The following is a 12,985-nucleotide window of genomic DNA, read 5'->3' on the forward strand; positions in this document are numbered from 1 at the left end:
TCGACCGAGCGATGCCAGGGTTACGGAGCAATACCAACGAAAGACGTTGTTGGTTATTTGATCCTGGGTGAGGTATTGTATGTGCATGGAGGAGCACTGGACTTGGAATCAAGGTGTATCCAGTGCCGTCGTTGATAGCCCCTTCTATCGGGCGGCCTTCCATCCAGTCACAGCCCAAGCTTCAGGGGCTTTCTAGGGGGTTGACAGCTCAGTTGGCTTGGGTGCTAGCTGCCGGTGGAGAACATTCCCACGCCAAGGCGCTGCCAAGGCGCTGGGGGCTCAAGGCTCCGCGCTCGGCCGCCTTATCAGATTAATCAGATAATCAGATAAGATCCTGCTCCTCAAGTTCGACCCTTATTGCGCCATCCCGCTTCCCGTTGGCCACCTCCGTCTTCCTCTCCCCTCTCCCGTCTCCCCTCTCCCCCGCAGCGCTCCGGGCAGCATCTAGTAAAGGTTGATCGATGGACCCGACGCAGAGATGCCCGTGGCTGCCGCAGAGCGCTGCTGCAGGCCCAGGGTCGCTGCCGTCCTTTGCTTGGGCCCTCTGCTCGCGCCTGCCTTCTGCAATTGCTCTTAGCAGCACAACGCCATTCTCGGTTTGGAAAGAAGAGGGCGGCGGCGATCCGCTTGACGACCCCGAGAATGTTGAGTACCTGCGCCGGCTGACCGAGGCTATCTACCAGTCTCGCGCCGTTGCTGCGTCGTACAACATTGCTGTGCTGGCTGTGATACTTGTTTTTGCCGTTCTCCACTGGCGAGAAACCAGAAGCGACGCCCGGAAGTGGCGGTCACGGCTTTTGGATACGAGCAGAAACACGGCCCTTTGCTCGGCCGGGTCGACAGCAGCTAGGACAGCTGACGGGGACGCATCTCCGTCGCCATCCTCCTCATCCTTGTCGGCAAGCAGTTCAGTCCGAGGCATGGCGACGCCCACCGGGGCTGCCAAAGAGGACGAGAACTCGATTGTCGACCTCGAGAGGCTGCCTCTTTTGACCCACAACCAGACCGCCTCGGGCACCAGGCGCCTAACCTGGCCTCGGGCGGGTGCCGCCGCGCGGACGGTTTCGTCCTGGCTCGCCCGCCAGCCGCCACCGTTACCCGTTGTCAACAAGACGCTGCCGTCTAACGGAACATCAGTCTTTGTTGCCGCCTGGGTTGCCTTGGTTGTTTTCTTCCACTTCTTCCTGCTGCCCTTGCGGTGGGATTTCTTCTTCATTTTTGCCGACAGGGCTGGGTTCGTCTTCATCGTCAACCTGCCGCTTTTGTACCTGCTTGCCGCCAAGAACCAGCCGCTGCGCTGGCTGACGGGCTTCTCGTACGAAGCCCTGAACATCTTCCACCGCCGCGTCGGCGAGCTCTTGTGCTTCGAGGCTCTGGTGCACTTCGTCGGCATGCTCGTGTGGTTCTTCTTCCTCGAGGCCGACTGGCTCAAGGCGACCAAGACTCCGCGCGAGTACTTCACGCACCCGCTCATCCTGTTAGGCATCGGCGCCTTCTCCTCGTACGAGCTGATCTTCTTCACCTCGCTGGCCACTTTCCGCCAGCGCTGGTACGAGCTGTTCCTGGCTTCCCACATCGTCCTGCAGGTGGCTGCCCTGGTGTTCCTATGGTTCCACTTCTACACCAGCCGCCCCTACGTCGCTCTGTCGCTGGTCATCTTCCTCGTCGACCGCCTCGTCTGGCGGTTTGGCCTGAAGCGTGTTGGCATGACGGCGGACCTGAACATCTTTGAGGACGGCGAAACGTTTCTCGTTTCGGCGAACTGGGATATTCCCCCGCTTTCCGGCTTCGAAGGCTCGGCCAGGTCGTCACGATGGTGGCAGTCTCCGCTCTTCCGCCAGTCATCTATCGTCAACGGCTGGCGGCCGACAGACCACGTTTTCCTCTCGGTTCCTGTGCTCGGGCGCTCGCACGCTCTGCAGGCACACCCTTTCACCATCGCGTCCGCGGCTCCCGGTGTCCAATCTGCCGCCAGCGAGACCGAGACCGAGTCACCACATGCCTGGCTGTGCTTGCTCGTCCGCGCACACGACGGATTCACCGCCGACTTGCTCCGCTACGCGCAAACCCACACCCGCGTCGACGTCAAACTCGACGGCCCCTACGGCTCGTATCACGCGCTCGCCATGTTGCGTGCCTCCCACTGCGCGATCCTCGTGGCCGGCGGGAGCGGCATCGCCGTTACCTTCCCCCTGGTCTGGGCCCTGCTGCACGACGACGACGAAGCCAGAGACACGGCACAGACCGACGACGACCTTGATAGGTACGGCGATGGCAAGACAAGGACAAGGAGGGGGGGCGCGGCGGGGAAGAGCAAGCAACAGCGCGTGCACCTCCTCTGGGTGACAAACGCGCGCTCACATCGGAGCTGGATCCCGCAGCAGCAGCTCGACGAGCTCGTCGAGCGCGGCCTCGACCTCGTGGTTCCCGAGCCGAGCGGCGAGGCAGGGCGCCCAGATGTCGCCGGCTGCGTGACCAGCTGGATCGACAACGCGGCGGCCGACGGACGCGAGGTCGGCGTCGTAGCCTCGGGCCCCGACGGGCTCAACAGGACGGTGCGCAACGTATGCGCGGATGCGTCAGGCGCCGGACTGCCGGTGCGCGTGGCCGTGGAGAAATTTGGATGGTGATGCGGATAGACTTTTTGATCTTTTTCCTTTGGGTCTATCATGTGCGGCACGGGCATCTATAAAGCATGGCAAGGGCGTGGCAGGGCATTGCATGGCATGGCGTTTTTTCGGTTCTTTCGTTTCGGGGGTTGGCTCTGAAGTTTGACGAAGTCAATGATACGTGCACGAAGAAACTCATTAGGGAAGCTACAAGAGAGAAAAAAGTCGAAGACAACATACTCCGTATCTCACATTGCACGGCTATTGTAGATAGATGTAAATGTCATGGACTTTGGATGTCTCCTAGACACTCGGGATCAGCTGTGGTGGGCTTGCCTTCCGCCCACGACGTTGCCGAGCCAGTGTTATTGTCACATGCACCTGCCGAACTCTGTTTGCCAGAATGACGACTTGTACAGACAAACATGCAAAACAGACAGACAGACACTCTCACGAGCCTCGGACCAAAACCATGACGCCACGTTAGCCATTTATCCACCCCCTCGCTAGGTAGGCAATCACTCGTCCTCGCCCGGCATCTTCGTCATCTTGCTGAGATCCCCAGCATCCTTGACGCCCTTCGCAACGCCCCGGCCGCTCTGTTCGACCCCAGACCCGACGCTCGCCACGGCCTCGCCGACCGGCTCGCCCGCCGAAGTCCCCGTCGCACTGCTCACCGTCTCGCCCACCCCGTGTCCAGCAGCCCCGATCGTGCTCCCTGCCGTGCCCGCCACGCCGCCCAGCGTGTTGCCCAGCGTCGATGTTACGGATTTGCCCACGCCTGTGATGCCCGATTGCGCGTCTTGGGTTTGTTTGTCGGACATTTTTGGTTAAGTTTGGTAGACCTGGGAACTTGGAATGCTTTTCGTGGCTGGATGTTGGTTTGAGTTTTCTTGTTCTTCTTGCGGTTCTTGTCTTTGGGTGTCTGTTGTCTGCTTGCTTGATGTGGCGGACAAAGTGATGGAAGCGGACTGTTTGAACAGCTTCCCGTTTCGCTTCTATCGGTACTATTCTGTCTATATACGTTCCCGGTGCTCCCTGTGGCAAGGGAAAATCCATTGCGCAGCCCTGTCGCAATGCGCATGTCATCCCCGACACTGCTTGACGTCACATACCGTCACAGCGAGGTCAGAGGTCTGCTATGCGCGGTGGGGGGGGATATGCAGGCAGTTGGCTTGTGAGGCTATGGTTTCCAGATGAAGGGTAGCCCCAGCTGCTTCCCGAGCAATAGGAACTGGATATGTCAGCACTGTCCATGAACATTATCGTATGCTCGGAATTAACCTGCACACACTCATGAGTGGGTTTTGACGTGTCCTTGGGTTGCCTTGAGGTGGGCGCCCACGATGGCGTGCGGGTGGCTTGAACTCTCAAGTCGTCCACCGGGAGCTCGGCAAAGTCTTGCTCGTCGAAACTCTCATTGCCCCGTAGACCAGTCACCCTTCCGCCATTGTCCCGTGGGAGTTGCGGACTCTGGAGGCCGAAGAGGGGAAGCACCCGAGCGACATCCGGGGATAATATACGACAATTCGCCGCACCATTTCAGTTTCCCATGTGCAATCTCCAACTTCGTTTGGCTGTGTCTTTCCATCTCTGTGCCGCTCGGAATCATTTGGCCCCTTGTTCTCCTGTCGATCAGCCCGGTCCCGGCCTGAAGCACGTCAGCACGGCAAGATGTTTGCCAGGAGCCTGAGTCTTTTCTCGGCCGCCTTCTTCTTCTCCATATTCACGGAGCCGGCGAGCGGTGTTCGAAACCAGACCCTCGGCAAGCAGCGTGCCATCGTCAAGCGCGACCAGCAGTGAGTCGCCCGCCCCTGTCTGTCGTCTGTGACCTGGGTGGCGAAGGATGCAGACTCTCGTGTTCCGGTTCTCACCTCCCTTAGCTATTGGGGCAAGAGCACCGTGTACGAGCAGGACGGCAATGCCGGGTCGTGCGGACACTGGAATTCGGATAGCGACTTCGTCGCCGCGCTCGGCAATGCCTGGGTATTTGATCACTTTCCTCTGTTCCTTCTTTACCACTGTCCACGCTGTGGTTCGCTACAAACAACAGGGCTTTTGCTAACATGGCTGGCTAGATGAACCACGAGTACAAGGGGCCGCAATGTGGTCGGCAGATCGAGGTCAGGCACGTCGGTAGCGATTACGGAGTGGACGGCGAGGGAAACTCGATCATCGTGACGGTCGAGGACACGTGCGAGTCTTGCGACTCAAACCACGTCGATCTGTCGATTGCCGCCTGGAACGCCATAACGAACGACGCGCCGCACGGCCAGTTCCACATTGAATGGTAATTGCCAAGCAGCTCGTCCCTTCCAGTGACCCTGATCAAAGAGATTGGTTAGCTAAACCAGATGGCAGGAGCTTCATCAACTCTTGGGACAGTCGCAAGTATACTGACTACCATGTTGATTATCACGAATACGACACTGACGACGACACTGACGACTCGGGCTCTGACTATGACTCTGACTCTGATTACGACTCGGATGACGACTCGGATGATGATTATTACTAAACGGCGTCCCTGAAAGATTTACATTTGCGGTTGTCGGGGAATTTTAGGTTTGAACCTTTATGGACCAGCAATGAAGGCGTTTCACTGTTACGAGGTCAAAGGCAGTTAAGAGACTGGGATGCTGGACGAAGTCGAAGAGAAATGAAGCACAGGCGCACTTTGAGGCTTTGAGGCGGTGAGGTTCAATGACGATCTCCTCTCAGGAGAAAGCAGCATGTACTCTAGTGTTTCTAGGACTATCCCAACTTGGCTTGTTGCAGGGTATAGCCAGACCGACCATCGCGGCTCTATATCTGGTGGCCATGGTTGTGCGTGTGGCTTCGAGTTGCGGCAAGCCAATCGAGTTGGACCAGAGCTCAAGCTCAGCATTGCCTCTCACGCTTTATCTCGGCAAGGCACCTCGCTGATAGCCATTTTCCTTGCTATTTTAGTTTCCGGTGTCGAACACGGCGCTAGGCGTTGATCCAACGGCGCGCGGCTTGTCGTTGCTGGGGACCACCGCCGGCGCCGACGCAAAGCGACATGAACTCATATGATTGTCAAGACGCTTGACTCATCCCTCTCTCCGGCTTGATATGTTGCAGGTCGTCATTCGACGCCGTTACCCTCCAAACCCCACGAGAGCTTCTCCTGGCGACGGGCTGCCGCGTCGCGCTGGTTCGCCTTCGATGATGCGGCCTTGACAGCGAGACATTCATCACACTTTTGAGCCTTGTTGGGCTTGCCGAGGCGACCGAGGTCGACGCGCTTGCAGTATTTGTGAGTTGTGATGTCCTGCCACTGCGGCGGCGGCTCGATGTTTGTGGCTGTGTGGGCCCGGTTGAAGCTGTGTCCCATGGTGATGACGTGAGTATTGATGTCGAAATTGAACCCTGAGCGGCAACTGTCGAGATTATCTGGGTCGACTTGTTTTGTTCTGAAACCAATTTCAAAGAATCGGTAGCAGGGATTGTTGGGGAATAGCGTTGGTGATAGGGTAAAGAGCTGCACAACCGATGTGTCGAAATGCCGTGCCCTAGCCCTGGATTCGGCAGAACAAATATAGTGAATGAGGTAGCCTGCGGCTGGCTGTCAGGTGTTTGCGGTGGCGATTTGGAGGCGAATGATTCACCTGTCACCTGTTCGGTTGGACGCATGATGTCATATGCCAGTTAAAGCGCCACCGCTCCGGCCTCAACCAGCCAGCGGCCAGACCGCACGACTGGCCCTCCACGATCCCTAACCCTAGTTAAAAATAGTAATGAGCCTGGTATCTGAGCAAAGCTGTTGACACCACGGGCAAATCGAGCCTAATTTAGGAGGTTTTAAGAATAATGTCACGGCACGGCGGTAGGCGCTGAAGCCCTACGGGTGCGTGACCATACTATAACCCACTGTAGAATTGCAGCCTGACGGCTTGTAATTCTGGCATCCTTTTGGAAGGTGTGGTGCAGCGGTAGTGGGTGTTGCTAAACGCCGTCACAAATAAGGTGATCAAAAAAAGAAGAGGCGAGCCCGGCGAATCTTGCTCAACGAAACTAGGTACCTAAGATGCCTGCTATAAATTTAGACTTGATCATAATTAGGGAATATGTAGGAATTACCGATCAACCAGGAGCTGTGATTTACCCAGCAGGTGTAATAGTGGGGCAACTACGTCAGCACACGGGCCACACCCGCCTAACACGTGATTTCCCACGTGTTGGCGGGGCACTGGAAATCAGCCCCTCCATGTCCCCGTGGTTCGCGATCCTTGACAGTAGAGTAATTGAGAGAGAATAGTACAATCAACACACGACACCCTACCTTTCGTTCTAGTTACTGCAGTGACTACCGTACGAATGGCCTTGTCATTCCAACAGAATACTTGACCGTCTTAACTTCTCAGTCAACAGCATCTGATCCCGCCTCTTTATTTGTAACTGGACAGCTTATGTGTAACCCCATGCTATTTCATTCCTGGTCCGAAAAGCTCATTCCGTATAATACACGTCAAGGACTTCAAACGGTAGCAAACCCGCTGGGAAAAAAAAAACACCGGAGTGTCGACGCCACAGTAGACTTAAATTGCAATTAGGTAAATTCAACATCCAACATAGAACGCCATAAGGTTCTGCGCTACCCGAGAATGTTGTTCATTGGCCCGAGGTGTCAATGCCTCTGCGCACTCAAGCGCGTCACTTCCCTTGTCGGTGTCGGTGTCTTCATCCGAATTCAACGGCGAGCTGCCCCGCTCGCGTCCATTGACTGGACTTGGACCTAGGTCAAAGCCTTCTGGCCGCGCGAACAAGCTACCGGGATAGCACAGTGTCAGGCAGTGCGCTTGCCTTGAACGAGCTGGGCCTCGAGGACAAGCCCGCCGGTTGTCTAAATCCCCAGGCACAAAATCACCACACCACCCAGACCAGCAGTCAGCACCCGAGCCGCCTTCATTCCATGCTCCGTTGGGCTACGCATGCCTTAATCGGCGATACCATCAAATTCAAAATGGAAGTTGAGGTGCAGCAGGAGCTGCTTCTCGCCGGCGACCCCTTGATCCAGGCTACGACCCAGAATGAGTCCCTACAAAACCACACACCATACGACTTCCTCGAACCTCCAGGCCCTCAGTCCAGCGGCAACAGGCCCTTGGGCACTATGAACTGGCTCGACGGGCGAGAAATAGTAGCCGCCTCTATCCCGCAGCCAGCCCCCCCGGTCAGTGTGCCTATCCTATCCAACAGACGCGTCCTCTACATAGGGCCTGCTAGAAGCACTAACACTCGTCTATTGGATTCGCAGGACTACGACGATTTCGTACAGAGAGACTACGTCGAGCGCCGCAAGCAGCTGCAAGTGTCGTGGGTCAGCTGGGCCGAGGCGAAGCGTCTCGAGCATCGTTGTAACTACGCTAATTTTCGAGACTCGGTGGCGGCGCGCGTGGGCGGCCGCGGAGCTAGCAACGAAGCTGGCACAAAAACTCTAGACAAGGCAGCCACGACACGCCAGCTCAGGCTCAGACTCAAGAAGGCGTTCTTGCTCGACAAGATGGAGAACTGGGCGCACAAGATAAAGGTGTTCAGGAAGGAAAGACGGGCCTGCACCCAGGAGCTAATCCGAGAGCGCCACGAGTACTACCTCGAGCGCGCCAAGAGCCTCGAGGACGAGTTTGCGGCCAAGATGGCCATCACAGTGGCGGCCAGTGAGACGGAGGGCGGCCCGCACAACAACGATACCAGTCCTGCCGCTACTAAAGGTTCACAGACTAGCGCAAAGGAGGAAGTTACAGGCAAGGACGCCGTATTTGAACTCAGCAAGAAGCTGATGGGCGCCAGTGAGAGGCAAGTGCTAACCCGGGAGCGTTCTTTCTATCCGTTTCTCCTCCTCCAATTTTTCCGGAAATTTTCTGTACTATTGTCCATTGTCAAAGTTAACAAACCGTAGCGACTTCCCAATACCCGCATTCGGGAAACTTCCGGGGCCAGATAATTGGAGGTAAACGAAACAGAGCATGCAGGATGCGGCATTACCGAGCCCCTGGAGGTAGATAGCAGGGTTGGGGATCCACTCAACGTGTAACAAAATGGAGTGCATATGGTGCAGCTGTGTTTTTTGATTGTGTGATAGCAGGTGACATATATGTGCAGCTTTAGTAGCCTGGCCTAATGCAGTTGCTGTTATCATTTCAAATGAGCTAATTACTTTCTAGGCCCTTCTATTAGTCGGGCCGTAGCCACCGTCTGTAGTAGTATGCCGGTGCCTGGGATAAGCCTAGTAAAGATCTACCTGTTATGACGAAAGTTAGGTTTCCTAGGACAAGGCCATGCCTCCGTAACTTCCTTCTAGTTGATACCCAAGGTATCCATCTACCAATGAAGTCGTAACATTATTAAATAAGAACCCCTGCCTATCTAGGATACCAGGACCGCCCTAAGTTCCCCGGTCGCCATGAGCCCCTAGCTTGGCCGCATCCGTAGCTATTATAGCCGTGAGGTTATTTGTGTCACTGCAGTGGTAGAGTTGGAGGTGCAAGAAGCTTCAGGGGTGTAGATTTCAATGCAACCTGTGGCCTACCTACGGTCAGAATAGACACTATTATTACACTTTTAATTATATGACAGAATCAGAATCTGATTGAAAGCGCTGAATGCGGTTGAAAATATCAGATAGAAGTCGCCCGTCAGTGTTGCAAGGGGGGTTCTGAACCGTTCCAGGCATGTTGATCAGAACAGCCTCGATGTTGGCAGTGCGCTCCTATTCCAGTTGTTTATTCGGGTCACGCAGATGGGCGTTGCGGGTCGTCCAGAACCTCGATGATACTAGTCTCACACACAGCGAAACAGCAGAAAAATGGCCTACTGTAGCTATTGTGTAATGTGTTGTACAATTAGGCCAAACAAAGGCGGACAATGGAACCAGAACTAAGCCAAATGTGACTGCGCTTTTGTCTTAAATATCTTCAGACACGAAGGCTATAAATTAAAGCACAAAGTACACATCATTGCGAAAGGAACTGAACTTGGACAGTGAACTTCCTCCCAGAGCCGCCCCGATACCGGGGTCCACTAGAGCTTCCATGCGATGTCCTGGAGGTATAGCTACTTTTTCGGGTCAAACCCACTATCCAGAAGGAGCTTAGGGGTTCCTCCTTACTGTCCCGGAGAGAGAAGCTGAAACTGGATGTGGCCGGAGTTGACGCGGCCCGGCTAGCTCGACCAGCTCTCGTGGACTCATAATTACGACAGCTCAACTCCACCTTCTTGACTTGCCCGACTGATGACTGCAGAACTGGAAGATGAGTATGTTAGAGTGTTCATCGTCGGAGTGAGGGCGTGTACCGGAGGCTTGGGCCCGTGATCCAAACCGCTTCCAGACCAAAACACCGCCCTTTTTCTCTCCCCTGTCCCTTGATTAGCGGGACTCCTCGCTCGAGGCCAGCGCGTCGTCGTCGCCCTTCTCCAAGAGAACAACAACGTAGCGGGCCGCGGAATCGTCGCGGAACGCGGCCTGCTCGGCGGTAGCACCCGTCTCTTCGGCCACGCGCATGGTGTGGTCGTCTTTGCCAGCCAAGATAGCAGCCTCGTCGTTGTCGTCTCCGCCGCTAGCGCGGCGGTTGACCGAGACGGTGTGGTGCTCGCGGCGCTGGAGCATGCCGGGCGGGACCTGGCCCTCCTCGAAGACGATGACGTGGCGCTTGACCATCTCCTTGCCGCCGTCGGCCGACGGCTGCTCCATGTCGAGGACGTATCGGCGGCCAGCGGCTAGGCGCGGGTCCGTCGCTGGCGCGTGGGGCGCTTCCCTCATAACGAAGCGCTCCTCGGCGTTGCGCGGCCGCAGCACGGCGCCCACGGGCAGGTCGATGGCCGCTTGGAAGCGGGCCCGGAAAAGCTCGTCCGACGACACCGAGGACGACGCCGCCTTACTCGACGAAGACGGCGACGGGTCCACAAACGTGTCTACGCTGAACTGCCGGCGGTGCGCTCGGTATTGTGACGTGCCCTGTTCTCTCGCAGCGTCGCTCGAATCGTCTGACTTGCTAAGAGCGCGGGTGTTGTATGGGCTGTTAGAGTTGACGCTGCTGCCGACCGTATCGAAAAACCCGCCGGGCCGCCCTCGAGGGAAGGTAAACTGCTCGGGTTCATCATGCGCAGAGTCATGCAGGAGAGGCGACGACTCTTCGTCTGAGTCATAGGCGTGACTTCCGTTCTGGGCCGCCCCGAACGAGCTTCCAATCCAGCCTTGCAAGAACAAGAGGGTCAAGAGCCCAGATAGGGCGCTGACGATGCCCAGCGACTTGGTCATAGTCTTCCAGCCGCAAACCGAAGCGAGGGCGCCGGCGACGAGAGGACCGGTCAAGCTGCCCCAAGCGTGGGCCAGGTTCGGCAGGTTCGAGGCGTGTGTGCCCGCGCTGGTGTCGTCGTCGATGGCCGAGAATGGCCGCGTGGCCCGGGCTCGCACGCGCCTGATCTCTCTGGCAAGGGGGTCGCCGCACAGCCCAAGGGCCACAGAGATACCGGCCAGAGTGGCGAGGAATGCGAGCTGGATGGCGGGCGAGTCTCCACTGGGGAGGCGGCCCAGGTACATGAGGGCTGGGGCGCAAGCGAGGAAGCCGGCGGCAGCGAGGTAGCGAGCCGTCATTGTCACGCGGGAGCTGAGGGCGCCAGCGAGGGGCCCGACGAGCACGGCAGGACCAGACAGCCAGACAAACATCATCCCGGCGGCCGACGTGCTCCAGTTGAAGCGCTTGTCGACAAAGATGGGCAACACGCTCTGAAGAGCAGTGCCGAGGAAAGCGACGACCAGGTATCCGTAGACGGCCGTGGTGATGCGCAGACCGGGAGGCGACGGCTGCGGCGAGTCGCGGTGGATGGAGCTAACGCTGCTCCGCCTCGAGCTCACCGACAGCAGACCAGGAGAGCTGGACCTCGATGAGTTCCCGCTCATCAACATATCGCCGCCTCCTCTAAGCCTGACGGTCCCGTAGTTCTGGGCACGGCTCTCATGCGCCGCAGGCCCGTCGTCTCTGCGACGACCGTTCGCCCGGTTTGCGGCAGGGACACGGGCAAAGACAAAGACGAGCAGGCCGAGCACAACGTTGACGGCGATGACGACGTAAGCGCAGCGGAAAACAGCCGTCTCTCCGCCCGCATAATCGTGCAGCACGCCCGAGACAGCTGGGGCGACGGCCATAGCCGCGCTCTGGATGAGCGCGGGGGTCACCCACGACAAAACGCTGGCGCCGCCGTTGAGGTCTATGGCCGTCGATATCAAGGCCGAGCAGGCACCGGCAATGGAGGCGCCCGCCAGACCCTGGAGGATCCGAGCCAGAACCAGAAGCGACAAGACGGACGAGAGTTGGAGGAGGGCGAGCGAGGCGCCCGCACAGACGAGACCGGCGACGAGCACGGCCCAAAGAGACAGACCCTTGCGAGCCAAGAAAGGCATCAGAGCTATTGCAGGGGAAGAGAATTCAAACGTCAGCTCAAGTCCTGGCCTCAGAGCAGGAGAGGGAGGGCCGAGGGACACTCACGAGATACGGCCACGAAAGCTCCGCCATATGCGGAGATGAGCACCGAAGTCCACATCTGGACTGGACAGCACCAAGGCAAAGACAGTTAGCATCGCGCGCCGCACGTATTACCTCCAACGAAAAGCCCACGAGTTTGGCGTCCGACATACCTTGGTCGACGGTAACCCCACCACGCTGCGCGACGATGGAGGGGATCAAGGGCACGAACTGGCGAGTAGAGGTTAGCGCTATCATTCGAGAGAAATCAAACCCGTTGCAGACTCTACAGAGGGTTCCGTGGATATGAAAATGCTTACAAGCCCGGAGAGAAAAACGTCCTAGAAATTCATCGCAAAGGCAACTTGGTTAGCGAGTGGCCCGTTTCTATTGGTTCATATACCCAAATATGTGGGTATATGGGTAGGGGGTAGGTAGGAAGAGAGATAGAATACGTAGGTAGGAAGGAAGACCACGGCTCGGCTAAAGAGACAAGAAAATCAAAAAAAGAAAGGAAAAAAGGAAAGAAAAGACTCACGGTCAAGGCCGCAAACTTGGCCAGCACGACGAGGAGTAGGGCGCTCCAAAAGCCGGCTCGCGGCTCGACGTCTGAGTCGACGCGAAGTCGACTCGACGGGCTCGGCATCCTATCTGCGGCGACGAGGGAGTTTGTTGAGTGTGTTTGTGATGTGATGTATGCGGGGGGTGCAGAGCGAAACCAGCGATGTGCGAGGTTGAGGGCTCGTGAGGAAAAGATTTGGTTCCGTCTCTCGGTTCTGAGAAGAGGTTGACTCTGAGACGCCGATGGCCAACTAGTGCCAGTGCCAGTACCGGCAGCTGCTGTGGGTCCCTCCTCCGAACCCGATGAGTTAGGACTGATGGGAGTTTTTCGCT

General features: G+C 57.1%; 6 protein-coding genes across 6 annotated transcripts; 3 read left to right on the plus strand and 3 right to left on the minus strand.

Moving 5' to 3' along the window:
- Positions 1-352: 352 nt before the first annotated feature.
- B0T26DRAFT_685674 (ferric reductase like transmembrane component-domain-containing protein) lies at positions 353-2,872 on the plus strand. Its single transcript, XM_060440881.1, has one exon. It carries the CDS (start codon positions 462-464, stop codon positions 2,628-2,630), a length of 2,169 nt encoding a protein of 722 aa, XP_060302649.1. The 5' UTR covers positions 353-461; the 3' UTR covers positions 2,631-2,872.
- Positions 2,873-3,127: 255 nt separating this feature from the next.
- Positions 3,128-3,433, minus strand: B0T26DRAFT_745776 (uncharacterized protein; the record flags this gene model as incomplete). Its single annotated transcript, XM_060444610.1, has 1 exon — positions 3,128-3,433. One exon carries the CDS (start codon positions 3,431-3,433, stop codon positions 3,128-3,130), a length of 306 nt encoding a protein of 101 aa, XP_060302650.1.
- A 1,060-nt stretch (positions 3,434-4,493) lies between these two features.
- Positions 4,494-4,903, plus strand: B0T26DRAFT_631030 (RlpA-like double-psi beta-barrel-protein domain-containing protein-containing protein; the record flags this gene model as incomplete). The annotated part of the gene is made up of 2 exons (XM_060436309.1): positions 4,494-4,595; positions 4,688-4,903. Coding segments are annotated over 2 exons (318 nt in total), but the record flags the coding sequence as incomplete, so codon positions are not given.
- Positions 4,904-5,715: 812 nt separating this feature from the next.
- On the minus strand, positions 5,716-5,964 carry B0T26DRAFT_634081 (uncharacterized protein; the record flags this gene model as incomplete). The annotated part of the gene is made up of 1 exon (XM_060436595.1): positions 5,716-5,964. The coding sequence occupies one exon, from the start codon at positions 5,962-5,964 to the stop codon at positions 5,716-5,718; it is 249 nt and encodes an 82-aa protein (XP_060302652.1).
- Positions 5,965-7,363: 1,399 nt separating this feature from the next.
- B0T26DRAFT_36254 (uncharacterized protein) lies at positions 7,364-8,748 on the plus strand. The gene is made up of 2 exons (XM_060434609.1): positions 7,364-7,803; positions 7,888-8,748. Exons 1-2 carry the CDS (start codon positions 7,543-7,545, stop codon positions 8,527-8,529), a joined length of 903 nt encoding a protein of 300 aa, XP_060302653.1. The 5' UTR covers positions 7,364-7,542; the 3' UTR covers positions 8,530-8,748.
- Positions 8,749-9,996: 1,248 nt separating this feature from the next.
- On the minus strand, positions 9,997-12,349 carry B0T26DRAFT_736632 (major facilitator superfamily domain-containing protein; the record flags this gene model as incomplete). The annotated part of the gene is made up of 3 exons (XM_060443349.1): positions 9,997-12,035; positions 12,116-12,175; positions 12,265-12,349. 3 exons carry the CDS (start codon positions 12,347-12,349, stop codon positions 9,997-9,999), a joined length of 2,184 nt encoding a protein of 727 aa, XP_060302654.1.
- Positions 12,350-12,985: the final 636 nt, after the last annotated feature.

This window comes from Lasiosphaeria miniovina, assembly GCF_030549165.1.
Source record: "Lasiosphaeria miniovina strain SMH2392-1A chromosome Unknown B0T26scaffold_1, whole genome shotgun sequence".
Taxonomy (NCBI): domain Eukaryota; kingdom Fungi; phylum Ascomycota; class Sordariomycetes; order Sordariales; family Lasiosphaeriaceae; genus Lasiosphaeria; species Lasiosphaeria miniovina.

Coding starts and splice junctions, on each gene's coding strand:
- B0T26DRAFT_685674 (XM_060440881.1), top strand. CDS start 462: ATGGACCCGACGCAGAGATGCCCGTGGCTGCCGCAGAGCGCTGCTGCA.
- B0T26DRAFT_36254 (XM_060434609.1), top strand. CDS start 7,543: ATGCTCCGTTGGGCTACGCATGCCTTAATCGGCGATACCATCAAATTC. Junction 7,804..7,887: donor TCCCGCAGCCAGCCCCCCCG/GTCAGTGTGCCT, acceptor TTGGATTCGCAG/GACTACGACGATTTCGTACA.